Source organism: Xyrauchen texanus, chromosome 23 (genome assembly GCF_025860055.1).
Source record: "Xyrauchen texanus isolate HMW12.3.18 chromosome 23, RBS_HiC_50CHRs, whole genome shotgun sequence".
NCBI lineage: Eukaryota > Metazoa > Chordata > Actinopteri > Cypriniformes > Catostomidae > Xyrauchen > Xyrauchen texanus.
Window position 1 is genome coordinate 31,578,996 of NC_068298.1, and position 18,365 is coordinate 31,597,360.

The window sequence follows — 18,365 nt, forward strand, 5'->3', positions numbered from 1 at the left end:
CTGCCCCTGGGCGCTTTGACAGTGCAGATTAAAAAACTCAGACAAGTTTTTTCCATAAAAGAGTGATTTTATTTAAAAGAGTAATTTCCTCTAAAAGAGCAAAACACAGCGGCGTTGAACGTCCTTTTAGGGACACGTCTTTATAAAGATGCCTTTCCGCCCCTGTGTTGTTCCTGGATGCGGTAGAGTGCTCTCCGCTTCAAACGGCCACAGGCGTTGTCTCGTGTGTCTGGGGCGCACGCCCCCTGTCTCACGAACCCCCTCGAGGACCCGGAAGGCTCCCAGGCGCTCCTGAGAGAGCCCACCCAGAGTCCAAGACGTTAGCTCCGGAGGTGGTAAGACCGCTCCGTCTCCCGGTGGAGTGCCGGGAGGAGAATTTTGGCACCCAAATTCTCAATAAAAGAGCTATTTCCTTTGTTTCTGGGTCACATGGCCCGCAAATGCCATCTCACGGCACTCTGCTTTCAGGCCTCAACAGTCCTGGCTTCCTGGACGTGGCGTCCCCGCCTTCAGCCCCACGACTGTTTCCCGGCCGGCCGGTTCAGACGAGTGCAGAGGACGCCAACATCAGACCTCCTCCTCAGTCACGAACCCGCCCCCTGCCGGGTGCGTGGAGCAAGGTAAGTGCTTTGAGTCTATTCTCAGCACCGGAGCCTCGGGCCGCTTCACTGCCTCCCGACGCCGCATTACCTGTTCCGGCGAAGCCCCGCCGGGTACGTCCAAAATACTCGTCCCCTTGGTGCCCCTAGCACGGAGCTTAGAGGCGTGGCTTTCACTGCCCAGCCCGTCACGCTGGCTGCACCGGACCATTTGACTCGGTTACACAATTCAGTTTGCCAGGCCTCCGCCCCCCTTTGTGGGTGTTCTTTTTTCCGCAGTACACGGCCACTGGGGTTTATGCATATGAGACCACTTCAGCACTGGCTCCAGACTCGAGTCCCGAGACGAGCATGGCGCTGCGGCACACACAATGTGAAAGTTAACACCGCCTGCCGCCAAACCCTCAAACCCTGGACAGACCTCTGCTTTCTACGGGCAGGGGTACCCTTGCAGCAGGTGTCCCGATGCGTTCTGGTCACAACCGTCGCCTCCAAATTGGGTTGGGGCCATGTGCAACAGGCACGCAGCAGCAGGCCGTTGGAACCGGGCCCCGCCGCGCTGGCACATCAACTGCCTAGAGCTGCTGGCTGTTTTCTTTGCCCTGAGGAAGTTTCTCCCGTTAATTCGAGACAAACACGTCCTAGTCAGGACAGACAGCACCACGGTCGTAGCCTTCATAAATCGCCAAGGCAGAGTACGCTCCCTCGACATGTCACAGCTCGCCCGTCGTCTCCTCCTTTGGAGTCAGCAGCGACATCCCCGGCAACCTCAATATGATAGCGGACGCGCTGTCAAGACAAAGCTTGCCCGGCGGAGAGTGGAGGCTCCACCCCCAGTCGGTCCAGCTGATCTGGGACCGGTTTGGCAAGGCCCAGGTAGACCTGTTTGACTCCCAAGAAACCTCCCACTGCCCGCTCTGGTATGCCCGGACAGAGGCTCCCCTCAGGGCAGATGCGTTGGCACACAGCTGGCCCGCGGGGCTGCGCAAGTACGCATTTTCCCCAGTGAGCCTTCTTGCACAGGTGCTATGTAAGGTCATGGAGGACGAAGAGCAAGTCATACCAATGTGGGCAGTGGGAGGATTTTGGGGAACCGAACAGGTCTACCTGTGCTTGGCTGAATCGACTCCGGAACAGCTGGACCATCTGAGGGTGGAGTCTCCACTCTCTCTCCTGAGCGTAACCTGTTGCGACAGCGAGTCTGCTCTGCTTTGAGGTTGCCCGGGATGTGGGTGGTTCACAGTGACTTGAGCCAATGCGGACTCCAAAGGAGGAGACGACGGGCGAGATGTGACCTTCGATGAGAGTGTAGGTCACCTTGGCGGCTGATGTACGCAATCGTCGCTGTGTTGTCCGTCTGAACCAACACATGCTTGCCCAGGATCAACCGCGATAGCCTCATCAGGGCAAGTAGTACTGCCAGCAACTTGAGGCAGTTGATGTGCCAACGCAGTCGCGGGCCGGTCCAAGGGCCGACGACATGGTGCCCATTGCACATGGCGCCCCAGCCACGCTGGGAGGCATCTGTCGTAACCACGACGTGCCTGGGGACCTGGCCTAGGGGAGCTTCTTTAGAGTTAGGTCTGACCAGGGGCTGAATAGACGGCGACAAGCCTGCTTGACGAGGGCGCGCTGTGTGCCGTGGCGCCATGCTTGTCTCTCGACTCGGGCCTGTAGCCAGTGCTGAAGTGTTCTCAAATGCATCAACCAACCATGATGCGCGAGGGGTAGGACCTCTGGAAAGCGCCGTAGATCCAAAAGCGTAGAGAGATGAATGGATGTGGCAGAGAAATTCAGCTCTGTGAACTTACTCGCTCAGCTCCGAAGAAGATATTAGCGTTTACAGCGTCGCTCATTTTCTACCCGTATGCCCGGGGGAGTGGCAGGCAAATTCCACATGCCAATTTCCATTGGCCTTTTCTCCAGATCAGAGATGTCTGACAAGTATTAAAGACTATTTAAAAAGTTAGTTAAAATTAAATCTGCAATAATATTTTTTTTAAGCAAAATCGCTGAATAAATGTATTCTGCTATATTTGATGACAAATTGTGATTCTGAGATATTTAAAGTGACAATCCGATGACAAAGTGAACATAAATGTGAGAAATGTCAAATTATTAAATGTGTCATGTTATTTAAAAAGTGTGATTACACATATATTTGGCAGTATTTAATATGCTGTAGTGAGTACAAACTTGTCCGTCAGCCCTTTTACAAAGGGCCAACTTTGTCCAAGTTAGTCACAAAGGGTACATATTTGCCTCCTAAAAGCTACAAGTTGTAAGGGAACTAATATGTACCCATGTTAAAGGGTACACAGGTGTACCTTTGAGGGTACTGCTCTATTGACAAGCCATTGTAGCCCCTAAAGGTAAAATATTTGCAATTTTTTTTCTGAAACTGAACATAGTAATTCAGTGTTGTTTAAGAGCAACTAAATATTTACTTGACAAGACTTGTTACCTGTTAATTTAGCATTTTAGCATAATAGAATCTATAATGCACAATAAAAACATGTTCGGTTTAGTCAGAGCTAGTAGATAAAGCTGTTGAACAGTACTAACCTCTGGAGTGGAAGTCTGCAGCTAGCGAGCTAACAGGAGGCTTCTTCACAGCGGCAGAACGGTATATGATGTGTGAGCGGCCCCTGGTCTCTTTCTCCTGCTCCATCACACGATACCCCGTTTCCATAGGCTCAATGAAAAACTCATCCTGCTCAGTTCGAATCATCCCCGCCTGTGAGAGCAAGACCAAAAGAAGATAAACACCATGTGCCAAACTTATACTAACTTTGCACTATTATTCCACAATATAAACAAAGATGTTATTCTATTAATATCTGATCTACCTAAGACATATTGTTATAATGCATGGACTCAATGCCAGGGTCTAGAGTTTGAATTACTTGCTGGTGACAAGAAAGGCAGACTTTATTATTTGAACAGTGTGGCCCTAAGAAAGACAAAGTTAAATAACTGCAAACTACAATATTTTAACTTTTAGAGTAACCACCCTTTGCCTAGATTACAGCTTTACACACTCAGAATATTGTCTACAAACTCATGAGGTATCTAGCCAGCCTGATCTCATGAAAGATATGTTAGTGTGAAAGCATTTTTGCAAAACAAAACTATGTGCTTTATTACACGTTTTGCTGCAGATTCCCCATGAAATGGGGGTCCCAAAGGTGAATGAAATGATGTCGTAATCAGACAAGATTTTAAAGAGTTAAATGTACCTCCATAACCAAAACCATTAACCTTAAAGGGATAGTTCACCCAAAAATGAACATTATCTCATTTACATACCCTCATGCCATCCCAGATGTGTATTACTTTAGAAGAATATCTCTGCTCTGTAGGTCCATATAATGCAAATGAATGGCGATCAAATATTTGTAGCTCCAAACATAACAATAAGGAAACATAAGCTTTAGATGATATGAATTTAAACACTCATACGGTGTCATATGGATTACTTATTTTATTCTTTTATATGATTTTTGGAGCTATAGAGGTCTGATCACCATTCACATGATTGTATGGACCAACAGAGCTGAGACATTTTTCTAAAAATCTTAATTTGTGTTCTGCAGAAGAAAGAAAGTCATACACATCTGAAATGGGTAAAGGATGACAGAACTATCATAATAAAATACGTTTGTATGTGAACTATCCATTTAACCAAACCAGTGTCCTAAAATGAAATGAGAGGTAAACAAAAACATCCTAAACCAACACCTAAACCTAACCGATAGTATTCTAAAAGCAAATGAGAAGTAGGCATATGCTGTTCTTCTCTAAGAAAGACAAGACATGACATGCAGCATGCAAGCACCCTCTGGTGGTGGATGACTGTATAGACAGCTGTAACAAAGTTAAAAATGGGAAAGGAGTACGTGGGAACCGGCTGAACGGTCAAAGAAATATTTTAATTTAAACAAACAAAAAGACATAAAACATAAACACACACACGGCAGCTGAACTGCTGCATCCCGCTGCACTAATCCCTCTCATAGAGAGCCAAAAATACGTGTATATAAAGTAAAATCAGCCATTGTGAATTGTGTAAAATGCACAGTTGTTGTAGTGCCTCTTGTGATAATTTCACCAGGAATCTGGCGAAGCTTAGTACATAGCAAGTAAAGACTCCGTTTTTCAAAAACGTAAGTTATAGTAACGCTCATTCTATGAGACAAAGTTCAATCTATAATGCTTTGAGATCAGATGTATGCATGGCGCTTGTTGGCCGCTATTCCTTCACTTTTCAGCTTTTCAACTACAATTAATTAAATAAATACAGTGCATATCATGTGTAGGCACAATTTATATTAGTCTAGAGTACAAAACTAGTTTCAAGCAATTAAAAAAAGGTTTTTAAGATCATGAAAAACATTAATTCAGTCAAGTGTGCCAAAACTTGACTTATAGTGTATTTAAATACAAACAATAAAGCGACAAAAAAACTATAAAGTCACACTGACTTCCACAAAATAAAAGACAAAAAAACAAGCAAACAAAAAAGTCACAATCCAGAAAAAAGTTACACACAGTGAACCAATAACAAAATTTGGCCACTCTGTTTAGCTGTGTGTATGCAGTCGTGTTTCTACCTAATTTTACACCACAATTTCCATTTTAGCACCATCACATTCTGAATACCGTCTTCTGCACAATAGAGCACCGTCCTCTGGGCAAACTTTAATACACAGCGCTCAAATCCTCTTTCCAGCTTCCAGACTCTAAAAGGTTTAGTGTACCCTTAGGCCCTGTTTCACCTGCTCTGAGACATATTACTCCCTCCGCTATCCACATCTAAGCAAGTCACATCTCAATTTTAGTTCCTCATCTGATTTAGGATCAGTTCCTCTAACACCACCTGCATCTTAAACACAAGCACATTAATTACAGGGCTGGCTCTGAATCAGCTGTGGCAGGTATGAGGTCAAAGAATGTGGATGCACTATGGAGATTGATATGTTGCAATGATTCCCAGAGGAGATGGATTGACTGTCTCTTCATATGGTGGGAGTACTGTTGCAGTTGTGTGAGGTGTATACCACCGTGTGACTCTACAGGTAAGCAGCCATGGATTCTGCTGACGAATGCAGCCAATTGTTATTTAATCATTTAAACCCCTTTAAATAGAAATTGGAGTTTTACTACTAGAAGTTGACAAAATTACCTTTTATAATTAAAATAATGTATAAATATTTGTAGCCTTTTGATGATATATACGATATGTATTTGTTCTGAAATTACTTAACTATGGATGTTTTTTTGGTGTTAGGTTTCCCCCACCACATAAATCCTAATTTAATCCTAAAGTAAAATCATAGCTGAAAATAATCAGGCATGTTTTTCTCACTGTTTATCAATAATTTAACATCTGAAAGAATTATATTTAGTCAATATAATTTAGGGCTGTCATGATTACTCAATTTAATTTGATTACTTGATTAAAAAATTACATGACTACAAAATTGCTTTGTCATCAAATTGGAAATAAAGCGTAAGTCCACGGACAAGGGTCCAAACACATAATGACAAGAAGTGTCAGCTGTGTGAGGGCACTTGAATTTGAAAAACAGTGTAGTTGTCTGTCAACCTGAAATACCACAACACCACTTCAGCATTGCAACTGCACTTGAAAAGATGACATCCAGTTTTCACCTGCTATATGATACAACAATATGATACAACATGCTGGACACATGGTAAGTTCACTGGTTGAAGAACTGCGTCCATTTGCGATAGAAAAACTAAGCCATTCGTTGACGAGGGACATGCTGAACTCAGCAAAAAAAACACATCAAAATGCATTTATCTACACAATCATAGGCCTTTATGAAGCAACATAAAATAATGTACTGAAAAAGATTGATACACAAACACTTTCTGTTCAATAAATCTGATTGAAACCAGATGATCTAAGAAGATTATTTTCAAGAAATAATATGTACAGTTACTTAATTAATCGTCAGAATAAACATTAAACTACTGGATTACAAAAAAAATAAATAAATAGTTATAGCCCTATTTTCATTTATAGGCACCAATTAAACAATATAAACAAAAGCTATATTTATTATCATATATTTGTAATAAAACATTGTAATACATGATAAAGCCACACAAAGACTTCTAAACACAATTTTAAATGATGATGATTCATTGAAATGGACAGTTTGAACTGAATTGAACTTACCAACTAAAAACTTATTATTATAACAACTGTCAATAAAATGTGCTGGCCTTCAAAAGAAACAAATAAGAACTTGTATTTTGCATGTAGAAAATGAAGCCTGTTTTTAGGGGCATTACGATTCTTTTTACAATATGACTTTATTTCCATGACAGTTACACACATTTTACCCACTAATTCTCTTCTCCGCAATGCAAGAAAAAAAAAGATGGTTATAATGATACTTAATTTATTATATAATGATACTATAATGATACTTATTGATTTTAATGAAAAAATATTGTGCAACAGCATCTTTTTTACAGAAATACATTGAAAAATTCTTGTATTATCAAAATCATCATTGAAAACAACAGGAAAAGTAAAAGAGTACAGATGTGTCATGTTGATGAATTAAGTAAAACATAATTTCTTATATATATATATATATATATATATGCGCCCTTGATCTCAAAGATTATTTTATGGCATGCTGTTTAGCAAACTAAAAGGTCAAATCAAAAGTGCATTAAAAGCAATGCTATATTCACCATGTTGATTAATTTAACTGTTTATTGCAGGCAAATTCATGGGGAATTTTTGATTAATCAGCTAACCCTGCCACCTACAGTGACACCTAATGGTGTGGATACAACATCATTCAAATTAGGGGTGTGCAGTGAAGCCAGTATCTGTAACTATGACAAAATTATCTGTATTTGGATAGAACCGGATATGGGCGTGGCTTAAACCAGAAAAGTAATTTTAAAATGTAATTCTCTTACATTTTTAGTTTCTGTATATAAAATATGCCTTGGATAGACCTATTCAAATATCATTGTTATTATTAATAACTATAGTTATTATAATTTTTATTTAGTTATATTTTTTCTCATCAGATGAAGCTGGATATGTAGGCTATACGTATAAATAATTATTTAGTTAAATTAAGGGAAAGCGGGGCACAAACAAACAGGGGGCTAGTTGTAACACAAATGGTTTAAACATTTCCACACAAGCAGGTGAGACAAAACTTAATTTGTTTACTTGTTGCTATATCAACACTGTGTATAGAAAAACATTATGGCAAAATTCAAATAACTTTGGAAGATATTACCAAAAGTTAATTTTCAAATGCCATCGTTTTCAGTTAAAGGTGTTATTGTAGAAAATCACTATTCACAATCTGTCATGATTCATTAAATCCAACAGTGAAAGTGTCCAATAACACAGTTATTACTGAGATTATGTGAGTAGTATTAAGCTGGTCATGTGATACTAACATGACATTCCCCATGAGCGGACCATCTTTATGTATAATAAAATATGCTTTTAGAAGGTTACTGATATGACTAGAGTATTCAGCTCATATGATTCATCAAAATTCCCATTAATTTCTTTAGGATTAAACATGTTTTAATGAGGAAGAAATTCCTGAGTGCACCTACAAAAAGAAGGGACAAGTCCTTTGATATGTCCCGCCGCCAACTTACTGTTTCAATAGAAAATACAAATACAAATACAAATACAGTTAAAATAAATAAAACTGCACTCTTCAAGTGATTTCATGAGATCTTTAAAGAATTTTAGATTATGTGACAATATGATGGTAATAAATTGTGATAATCGTTCATTTACTTCTCATTAACTGGTTTGGGTTGCTGGAGTTAACTTGCTACACAAAGCAATCAGATGTTTGTGCAACAACTCTCAGGTCGTAATCCATAGCTAACTAATTGGTCAGTGTGCACAAACCACCCAGGCCTCCTCAGTGGCTTAGGATAAGTGCATGTCAGCAGTAACTTTTATATGAGTCACTGAAAATGACTGTTTCTTGACATGATTCGCAGCGAAAGGACACCGTGGAGGGAGCCGTTGCCGACCAAGCTGAGAACAGTTGGAGTTTGCTCGGCAAAAACGTGCTAATAGATCCATATGTCAGCCATCAGTTATGTAATCCATCTCAGAAGGACATCTACCCTGGATGACCTTCTCCTCGATAAGAGAGAAGAGAGAGGAGAAAAGGAAACAGAGAGGAAAGAAATGTGGAAGAAAGAAGGCCAGAGGGTGAGATGTTTCCTATCAAGAGGGTGAAAGAGTAGCACCTGATGCTAGTGACAGCAGAGTGAAAGATAAAAACGTCAAGCGGAGGTGCTAACACGCAGTGTCAGGTAATCTCTCTCTCTCTCTCTCTCTCTCTCTCTCTCTCTCTTTCTCTCTCTCTCTCTCTTACTCTCTCCTGCTCCCTTATCCAAAACAAGCGTTTGGAAAATTGCCAGTCACTCTTCTTAATTCCATCTGTCTGTTTAGACAACTGGTAATTACAGATGCTGCTGACTGCATCTATGCAGCATCCATAAAGGAGAACTCAAATCACACACACATGCACATTTGAGGATGTATTCATGCCCCTGGCGTGCTCCACACACATGTTGTCATTCTCTTTCCTCTCACACCTTTGACAAGAATGGTTGAATGATCCGATGGTGAACACACACTGGGAATAGCATGGTTATTTTAGTGTTGCGTGAACATCAATTGGTGCAGCATAATATTAGACGTGATAGATGTGTGTTATCATCAAAATGCACTGAAGTGTTAAACTTCATATTTAAAACAAAGAAGACTTTCCCTAAATAGAACCTATTTATAATCTTATAGTCTTATCAGTAAAAAAGAAAATTGAATTATCTGGCTGAAATTGCCACTTCCAAATTATAAAATCATACAGAGAAGGGCACAGGTATCACACAGGTATCAGCCAAATCTGTAAATTCTGAGATGCTATTCTTCTCAGCAAAATTGTACAGAGCGTTTATGTAAGTTAACGTAGACTTTGTCGAAACAGTCTGGCCATTCTCTGTTGAGTTCTCTCATCAACAGACTGTTGCACGTGAAAATCTCAGGAGATCAGCAGTTACATAAATTCTCAAACCAGCCCATCTAGCACCAACAATCATGCCTCGGTCAAATTCACTGAGATCACATTTTTCCATATTCTGATGTTTGAAGTGAACATTAACAAAAGCTTCTGACCCGTATCTGCATGATTATATGCAGTGCATTGCTGCCACACAAATGGCTGATTAGATAATAACATGGATGATTGATGGTGCCAGATGTGCTGGTTTGAGTATTTCTGTAACTGTTGATCTCCTGGGATTTTCACACACAACAGTCTCTAGAATTTATTCAGAATGGTGTCAAAAACAGAAAACATCCAGTGAGCAGCAGTTCTGTGGATGGAAATGTCTTGTTGATGAGAGGTCAACAGAGAATGCCCAGACTGGTTCGAACTGACAAAGTCCACGGTAACTCTGATAACCGGTCTGTAAAATTGTGCGGAGAAGAATATCATGTAGAATGCTATTCTGAGATATTCACAATATTAGGCAGATGGCTTTAATGTTGTGGCTGATCGGTTTATATCCCTTGACAATGATTTGGTTAAATTCAATGGAAAACTACAGTATGTGAGAGGCACTAAGTGCCTTCTTTCAAACTGTCAAACCACAAAAGACACAACTGTTACTAAAAAAATACATTGTGTGGCCAATTTGAAATGTATATTTACACAAAGTATGTTCTAACCATAGCTAAAGTACATAATATACACCAATCAGCCACAAGATTAAAACCATTTTCGGTGATCTGTTGGATATCACTTGACCACATTAAATATCAGGTGTTCATGCAACCAAAACACATTGTGATCAGATCGCCAGAGGCGGTCAACCACCTGACCACATTCATAGAAGGTGTAAATACAAAAGCGTTTTCGGTATCTGGATACAACTATACAAGTAATTAATTATGTGATGATGTTATGCTTCAGTCATCTGTTGTTAAAGTGTTTTTTTTTTTTATGTTCTTGCATTTTTCTGATTATTCTGCCATTGAAATGTTAAGAACACAACAAACACTCGCTTTCGTTTCTCTCCTGTTTACTTATCATTATGTGGCTTGCTCGACAATCGCATAAAACCACGGGGTTAGGTTTAGGCATATTGACAAAGTCATTGGACTAGTGATTAACTAGTGATTGGATTTGCTTTCAAAGATTTCAGGTTAGTGACATCAACAATTAAGGCAGCAAGCAAACTTGCACATAATTGTCTATTTTTTGAGTCATTAAATAATCTGTGAAATAATGAATACTTATTGATGGACAGAAATTCTGATTACAAAGTCTAGCCAGTTGCAGACTGACTCTGCTGTACAACTGTTTGAGTTTTTCAACGTCTAATATTGTGATATCACACGTTTCAATAGGTGGACCAAACCTTATCATAAAGTTAGTCAAGACTAGACAAGACTAATAGTTAGACAAGACTAATAATCTTACAAAAACGCATGCCACCATATTAGATAATAGTCAGTTTTAAAGAACATTGTATGATATGTTAAATGAAAGTCTTGAAATAAGCCCCTAAGTATAAGTAATGTTTACTATGATTTTCGCCATTTGTTGCCACATTAAAAACTCTGCATTAATGCACAAACGGTGCATGACACCCCTGCTCTCCTGTAGAACCAAACTGTGTGTGAACAACCATATTTAGCACTCTAAAACAAACCCATCAACCGTGTTCTACTGCTGAGTGAACATAGCCATTCTTACTGTTGCTGTCTTTTTCTCTTGGTTCATCCCTTCATCTCTAGGCCTTTCGATGGATCTGCACTGTGGCTGCTGCTCTAGAATACCAAACAGAGAAAGTGCAGAGTGCACTGCAAGGGAGGAAAGATGACGTGAGGGACTCAGAGACACGGGCGTATCGATCGTTGAAGGAAGAAGCAAGGGAGGGAGACCAGACCGGACAAGTCTGCGCTGTCCCTTTAGCTCTCGGAAGAGATGCTGAATAAAACATCAGAGGCCTGCTGGAGCCCACAGAACAGTGTGTTCAGTTTCAAGACAGGATTTAGGAGACAAAGACAGATCAGGCGGCAGAAACAGGCTGAGAGTCAAAATGGCTGCTCGTCTTGGGTCTTCTATGTTTGTTCATTTCTTCGAGTTCAATTGATGAGGGCAAAGCACCTCATCAACAGCTAAGAAGTATGTCTGAAGGATGGGTAGAGCCCCAACATCTAGAAATCAAAGACAGTTGAACCAAAAGCCAGGTCTGAGCTTAATTAATGACTTTTGATAGAAAAAACAACCATTTGTTCAATTGCAAGGCCAATGATCAAATGTGCTGTTGAAGGACAGGTTTTTTTATGTTCCAAAACCTAGTGAGCACCCTATGTAGGCAGAATTTTAATAAAACTGTCCCATTTTTAAATTTGAGTACATTGAATACTGTCCTGTAATAGCAGGGACATCCCATATTTATGCCAAAATTATCACGGGGCACCTACTGTCACATATTTAAGTGCTGATACACTTGAAGGGGCATTGATTTAAATTTTGTTAAGCACAGACCAATTTCAGCAGCTTTCAAACTCCAGTTGCCAAACCGCACACTGGTCAGATTAAAAATTCATGGCTGCGTAAGCATAGAGTACAGGTGCTAGATTGGCAGGGTTGGGAGAGTTACTTTTGAAATGTATTCCACTACAGATTACAAAATACATGCCGTAAAATGTAATTTGGAACGTACTCCATTAGATTACGCAAGGTCAGTAACGTATTCTAAATACTTTGGATTACGTCTTCAGCACTGGTAGATTTCGTTCACTTCAATTGACTATAAAAATAATCTGCCAGTACAGTAAGACAAAATAAACATGTTAAAAATACATTCCCTGAAAAACCTAAATATCATATTCAGTGTTGTTTCTAAAACAAGATTAATCAGATTGATCTTGTTTTAAGAATTTGTAGATATTTTTACAGGAAAACAATACAAAAATTATTACAAAGTATACGACTTTTGCCCTAATATCAAAGGTTTTACTAGAAAAAAAAAAAATTATGATCCAACATGAATTTTCTTGATAAAAAAAATATGATCGTGCCTGGTAACATGTGCATGTAAAATGGCTAGAAATAGCATTTTAGATTAGTGTAAACCTGCAAAAAAAATTATTTCTATTTATTCTGCTCAAAACTTCAAACGTACTTCTCTGTCTGGTCGTATGAATGCATCATAAGAAAGTGTTTCACCGCTGTTCAAATGCACTTTGGATCACATCATTTATATTTATAAATGTTTTCCATCTGAAAGGACTAAATATTAAATGAAACAAATGACAATAAAATGCAAAGATATCTTTTCAGTACTCATAATACTTTTTAATGTAGCTGTATTCTAATTATCAATTATTTAAACTGTAACTGTAGTGGAATACAGTTACTTGTATTTTGTATTTTAAAAACGTATTCCTGTTACATGTATTCCGTTACTCTCCAACACTGTAAATTGGCCTGTCGTCAGTCCTGTCTCCAATTGAGAATGTGTGGCTGATTATGAAGCACCTAATACAGCAACTAAGGCTGAAAACCTGCATAATGGGCGAATGGTGAAAAATTCTGCAATCTAAACTTCACAAACTTGTGTCTTCAGTGCCCAAACACTTGTGTTATTAGAAGAAATTACGATGTTACACAATGGTCAACTTTTTTGGAGTGTGTTGCATTCATTTGTTAATATTTTCAAAAACAATAACATTCACAAGGTAAAACATAAAACAATGTGTTTTGATACTGCTTTCAATGCAGCACAGGGTGAATATAAATTACAAATCACTACGTTTTGGTTTTATTAGCTTTCCATACTGTGCACTTTTCATAATTAGGGTTGTAGCTTTGTGACATAAATTCCTTTTAAATTAATACAGTATCTGTGGTTTAAACCTTGATAGTTGTTGACTTGATGCCTCATTTGACTGAAACTTGTTTCTGCTTAATGAAATAGGAATTTGACATTTGCACAAGGTGTAAAATCTTTTTGAAAGATGCAACATGATGGTTTCTACGGCACTGCCTATGGATTTCAAGGTGAGAAGGACCTAAAAAAAGACTAACCGTGACTTTGAGCAGCGGGGAGGCTGCCAGGTAGTGGCACATCACTATGACACATTAGATAAGACAACTTTCTGTATCAGACTAAAAAGCACTAAGAAATGAGTTGAATATAATTCAGAACAATTGAAGAGGTGTGCAAATTTATGTTTCAGATTATAAATTTTTTTCACCATTTACAAAGTGATAACAGCAATGTAAATTAAAAGACAAAAAAAAAAAACACAAAACTAAAGAATGAGCAAAGCAATTAGCCAATTGAAGCTGTGAATTCCAGGGATTTTAAAAGTGGTCAACCCATATGGGTTTTTCAATGACCAATGCCGATACCAACATTCAGAGAGCAGGATGGCAGATATAAATGCAGATAAATACAAATCTTTTGGTAAATTTTGTAACTGGCACAAGGGAAAGTTAACACCTCTGTTCACTGGCCAAGCATACACAGTAATCGGACAAAGCAGACTACATTTAAAAACTTTTAGACACTATGTGACTGCTAAAACCCATTTAACCAAGGTAAAAATTACTGTAACACAAGGCTTTAAAGGGCTTATAGATTTCAAAAAGTGAAGCAAGAGAAGTTCCAGAATAGAATAGGATCGGAAAGATTGCCTTCCCCGACGAATTTCATAGCATTACGCTTTACACTCTATGCGAGAAACATCGAGAGAGAAAAGGCCGTGGCTGGCTGGCTTGCACCCATGATGGCCACCTGTTCCCCCATTATGAGTGCTGGAAACCTAAGGTCTGTATATGACACCTTTTTCTGGGGGCGTTGGGAAGGGTTACATGCAGCTGATACATTTTCTTCTAGCACGCAGCAGCCTGCTTGCACCTGTGTCAGCAGTTCACGTAACACGGTCTAGTGCATGGCGCTTTTAAATGGGACCCCTTGTAACAGTCCTGGCCTGTCACATTAGTTTTTCCGTTGGTCTGTAAGGCTACTACCTGACACTAGGGGGACGTAGTGGGCTTATTGATCCAGGATATCAGTAAGGCAAGGATAGGGGAAGTGAGATTTTGTTTGGGGAGTAACAGCATGGTGTTTGCAAGCCACTCTAGAGAGTCTTGACTGGGAATATATGGTATTTTCTGATCAGTCAATAAGGATTATTTAGTCCTTATTGATAATATCCAAGAAGATGGTTCATCACAAGGACTGTTTAACCCCAGGACACCTTACTTCTATCCTCCTGTGAATCTTTTGGGTTGGTGTAAGAGGAGAAAAGTCTAGTTGCTCGTATGGTTTATGATGGATTATATTGGACTGATTCCAGCCATTGTGTTTCCAAACTTTTGTGCATTTCAGTAAAGCAGAAAGGACTTCGTCATGTCTGCCTACCCAGATAAGAACTTTTTCACTGCTTTTGTAAATGGTGTTGTTTTTGTGGGTGACTTGTACCATCTATGTTGAAAAGCTTTGACTTTGGCAATGATATGTGGTATTTCCTATCATGTATTAATGGTGATATGTGTTCTTTACCTCTTTCTTTTGTAAATATTATTCACTTTTGCATCTATTTCTTGTCTTACTGATTATTTAAACTAACATAGAGTATAGCCGGCGGTTCCCCCTTTATATAATTTTGTGGCAATTAGTCTGGGTGTGAATACTAGACGAACTGTTACACCCTTTTGTCACTTCATTTGACACAATGTCGAGTGAGTGACAGAAGGGGAACTTCATGGTTACTGTTGTAACCTCCGTTTCCTGATGGAGGGAACGAGACGTTGTCTCCCCCTTGCCACGACACTCGACCTACCACTGTAAATGGCCATACCTTATTCTCGGCTCCTCAGTGCAAAAACCTGACTGACAGATGCACGCCCACTTCCCTTTATTTATACCCGTATTTCCGGGGGCGGGACATGCACATTCTGCCTGCCAATATCTCATTGGCCTTTTCTCAAGTTCAGAGGTACGCGAGGCTCTCAAGAAAGACCCCTTGTGTCACTACATTTGACACAACGTCCCGTTCCCTCCATCAGGGAACGGAGGTTACAACAGTAACCATGATGTTTAAAATTATCTCTCTTTTAACGTTCACATACTCTTGGAGGATTGTGAATCTGGTCTAAGGACATGGTCTTTAGGAAATAAAAAGCACATTAAAATCAGTGTGATATACACGGTGTTTCTTAATTTTACTTCACCAAAAAAATCATTGCAAATATATTATGAATATTCAATATATTGCTCAGCCCTAGTCACAAATGTGCATATCGCATTCAATTTAGCTCACCAAATACAAATGTATGTTTTATATTTTTTCTTTATAGCTTTGTAACTGATCTTATAAGTACCTGGGGATCAGATGATGGTGGTCTAATATGCCACATATCATTCCAGCCCTAAAATCCACCTCTAGTGACATTTGCATTAGCTTAGAGAGGCTTAATAACTAACATTGTTTAAAAAAAAAATGGACTTGGGATTCAATAGCAATCAACTGAAAAATGTTGTGTTTAGCTTTAAAGTCTAATCCTGTTCTGTCAGAACTCTCGCCCTGTCAGAGACAATCTGATTAAAGGGCTGTCCCTGACCTTATGACCAAAGCAGTCAGGAGACATGGCAATATAGAGACATACAGAAAAGTAAGAATTAATTTAGAGGCTAGAATACAATTAGTTGTATGACTGCAGTAATTATGGACTGAGAGAGAGAATGATGCTTTGTGCATTCAGAAAACAGAGGAGAAAGAGAGTCTGTATGACTGAACAAGGTGGGGCATAAATCTCTATTTGTCTCTCCCTGTCTGCCTCTCTCTCTCATGCACTCTCTTACATAAACACAGGGGAATGGAATAATTCGGAAGGTGCACACAAATGCACCTAGATTTTCAGACACAATAACAAACAATGAGGTTAAATAACTGATGAGCTGTAATTTGAGAAACGGCTCTAAATTCTTCAAGGAATTTTCAGACCAGGCTGAAAATCAAATTGTAGTTTGACATCAATCAAAGCAGTAGTCTATAAACATGAAGCTGTCAAACCGATGAGACAGCTCTGGCAGTATTGGAATTCTCTATACACAGTGTTAGTGATACCTCTCCAATGATCAACAACTTTGCTGGTTTCAGCTCCTAATTGCGGCTGAACATGGCTCTTAATTGTTTCTTCGATCATATTTCCTGATGTGTTATGACTTTAGAAAAGCAACTAATCATCTACTGTTTTCTCCTGATGACCAGAGAGTTTTGAGGGTTTTCATTCTGGACCTCAATTTGAAAATCAGTTAATATCTTTTTGAGACAAAGTTACATCTCCTAATTTTCCAGTGTTTCATTGTAACCGTTAATTTTTTTTATGAATTAATTTTTTATAAAAAAACTCAAAATTGATTGAAATTTTGAAATTTAAAGGTGTGGGTAAAATTGGGAAGCCAATGAACACGTATAGTATACATGGAGGTGAACTATGCAGACACAAGCAAGGTTCAAAATTAGCTTTATGCCACACTTGCCAATGGCAGGTAAACTGAGAACATTTACCAGCTTTATAGTTATTTATAGTAAATTCTTTATAGTCTGACTCCATAGGTGAAATAGCAGTTGTTACCAAAATCGTCTAGGTTACGTATGTAACCTCCGTTCCCCGATGGAGGGAACGAGACGTTGTGTCAGAGAAGCGACACTAGGGGTCTCTCTTGAGCGCCGATATTCACCTCTGAACTATGAAAAAAGGCCAATGAGAGTTGGCAACCAGTATTTGCATGTCCAGCCCCCGGACATACGGGTATTTAAGCGGCGCAAATACGGGAGTTCATTCAGGATTTTTCTGAGGAGCTGGAAATGGTCCGGCCACAACAGGGGCTCAGCTCAGCGACGTTGCAGGGGAGACACAACGTCTCGTTCCCTCCATCGGGGAACGGAGGTTACATACGTAACCTAGACGTTCCCCTTCTGTCGCTCTCTCCACGTTGTGTCAGAGAAGCGACACTAGGGGTGCACTTAAAAAGAGCCATGCGCTGAGCCGTGTACGTGATCTGCTGATACAGGAGGGAGCAGGTATTCCTACGTGCAGAACGACCAACTGTATCAGGCTGCACGTACCTTTCCCCAATGCCCCATTTAAGCCATCAGGATTCCTTATCGTTACCCCGGAGGTTGGAACAAGGTGATGGCCGCCAACATGGGAATGGGCCAGCCTGGCTGGGCCTCTTTTCTCTCTATGTTTCTCGCATAGAGCAACTACGGCCGGGGCCCTTACACGCATTGAGGGAAGGGGGTCTTAGCCCTTATTAGGGCGGAGGCCACACCTACCCGGGAGGGGAGGCAAATTTTGAGTGGCAAATACATCGCATGGCCTATACTTAGGTCTTATGTGGAAAAATAGTGCGGTGGTAGATCCAGCCTTGCAGAGGGGGGAAGCATACAGCACGGCAACCGAGGCAGCTGTAACTGCCTAAGGGAAACACGGAGTCAACTCGTGAGGGACAGAACCGTGGTTTTACACACAGGGGGAGTCCGAACAGGAGGCCTTACCTGTGGGGCACCTATACCAGCACAGGGTAGCTTGCGGTACCCGCAGTGGTTTGGTTCGGCGAGTTCCTCCGCAGAACTGCGACCCACGAGGGCTAGGGAGGAGTCAACCAGTGTCCCAAACCTGGGATCTC

The 18,365-nt window shown here is 40.2% G+C and overlaps 1 protein-coding gene across 2 annotated transcripts in view; it reads right to left on the reverse strand.

The window, feature by feature from the left end:
- The window catches only part of LOC127663072 (A disintegrin and metalloproteinase with thrombospondin motifs 2-like), a 269,588-nt gene that overhangs the window by 154,440 nt on the left and 96,783 nt on the right, over positions 1-18,365 (reverse strand). For both annotated transcript variants that reach the window (XM_052154488.1, XM_052154489.1), the window contains exon 3: positions 3,165-3,336. In XM_052154488.1, the coding sequence (XP_052010448.1) occupies positions 3,165-3,336 (172 nt within the window). The remainder of the gene's footprint in view (positions 1-3,164; positions 3,337-18,365) is intronic.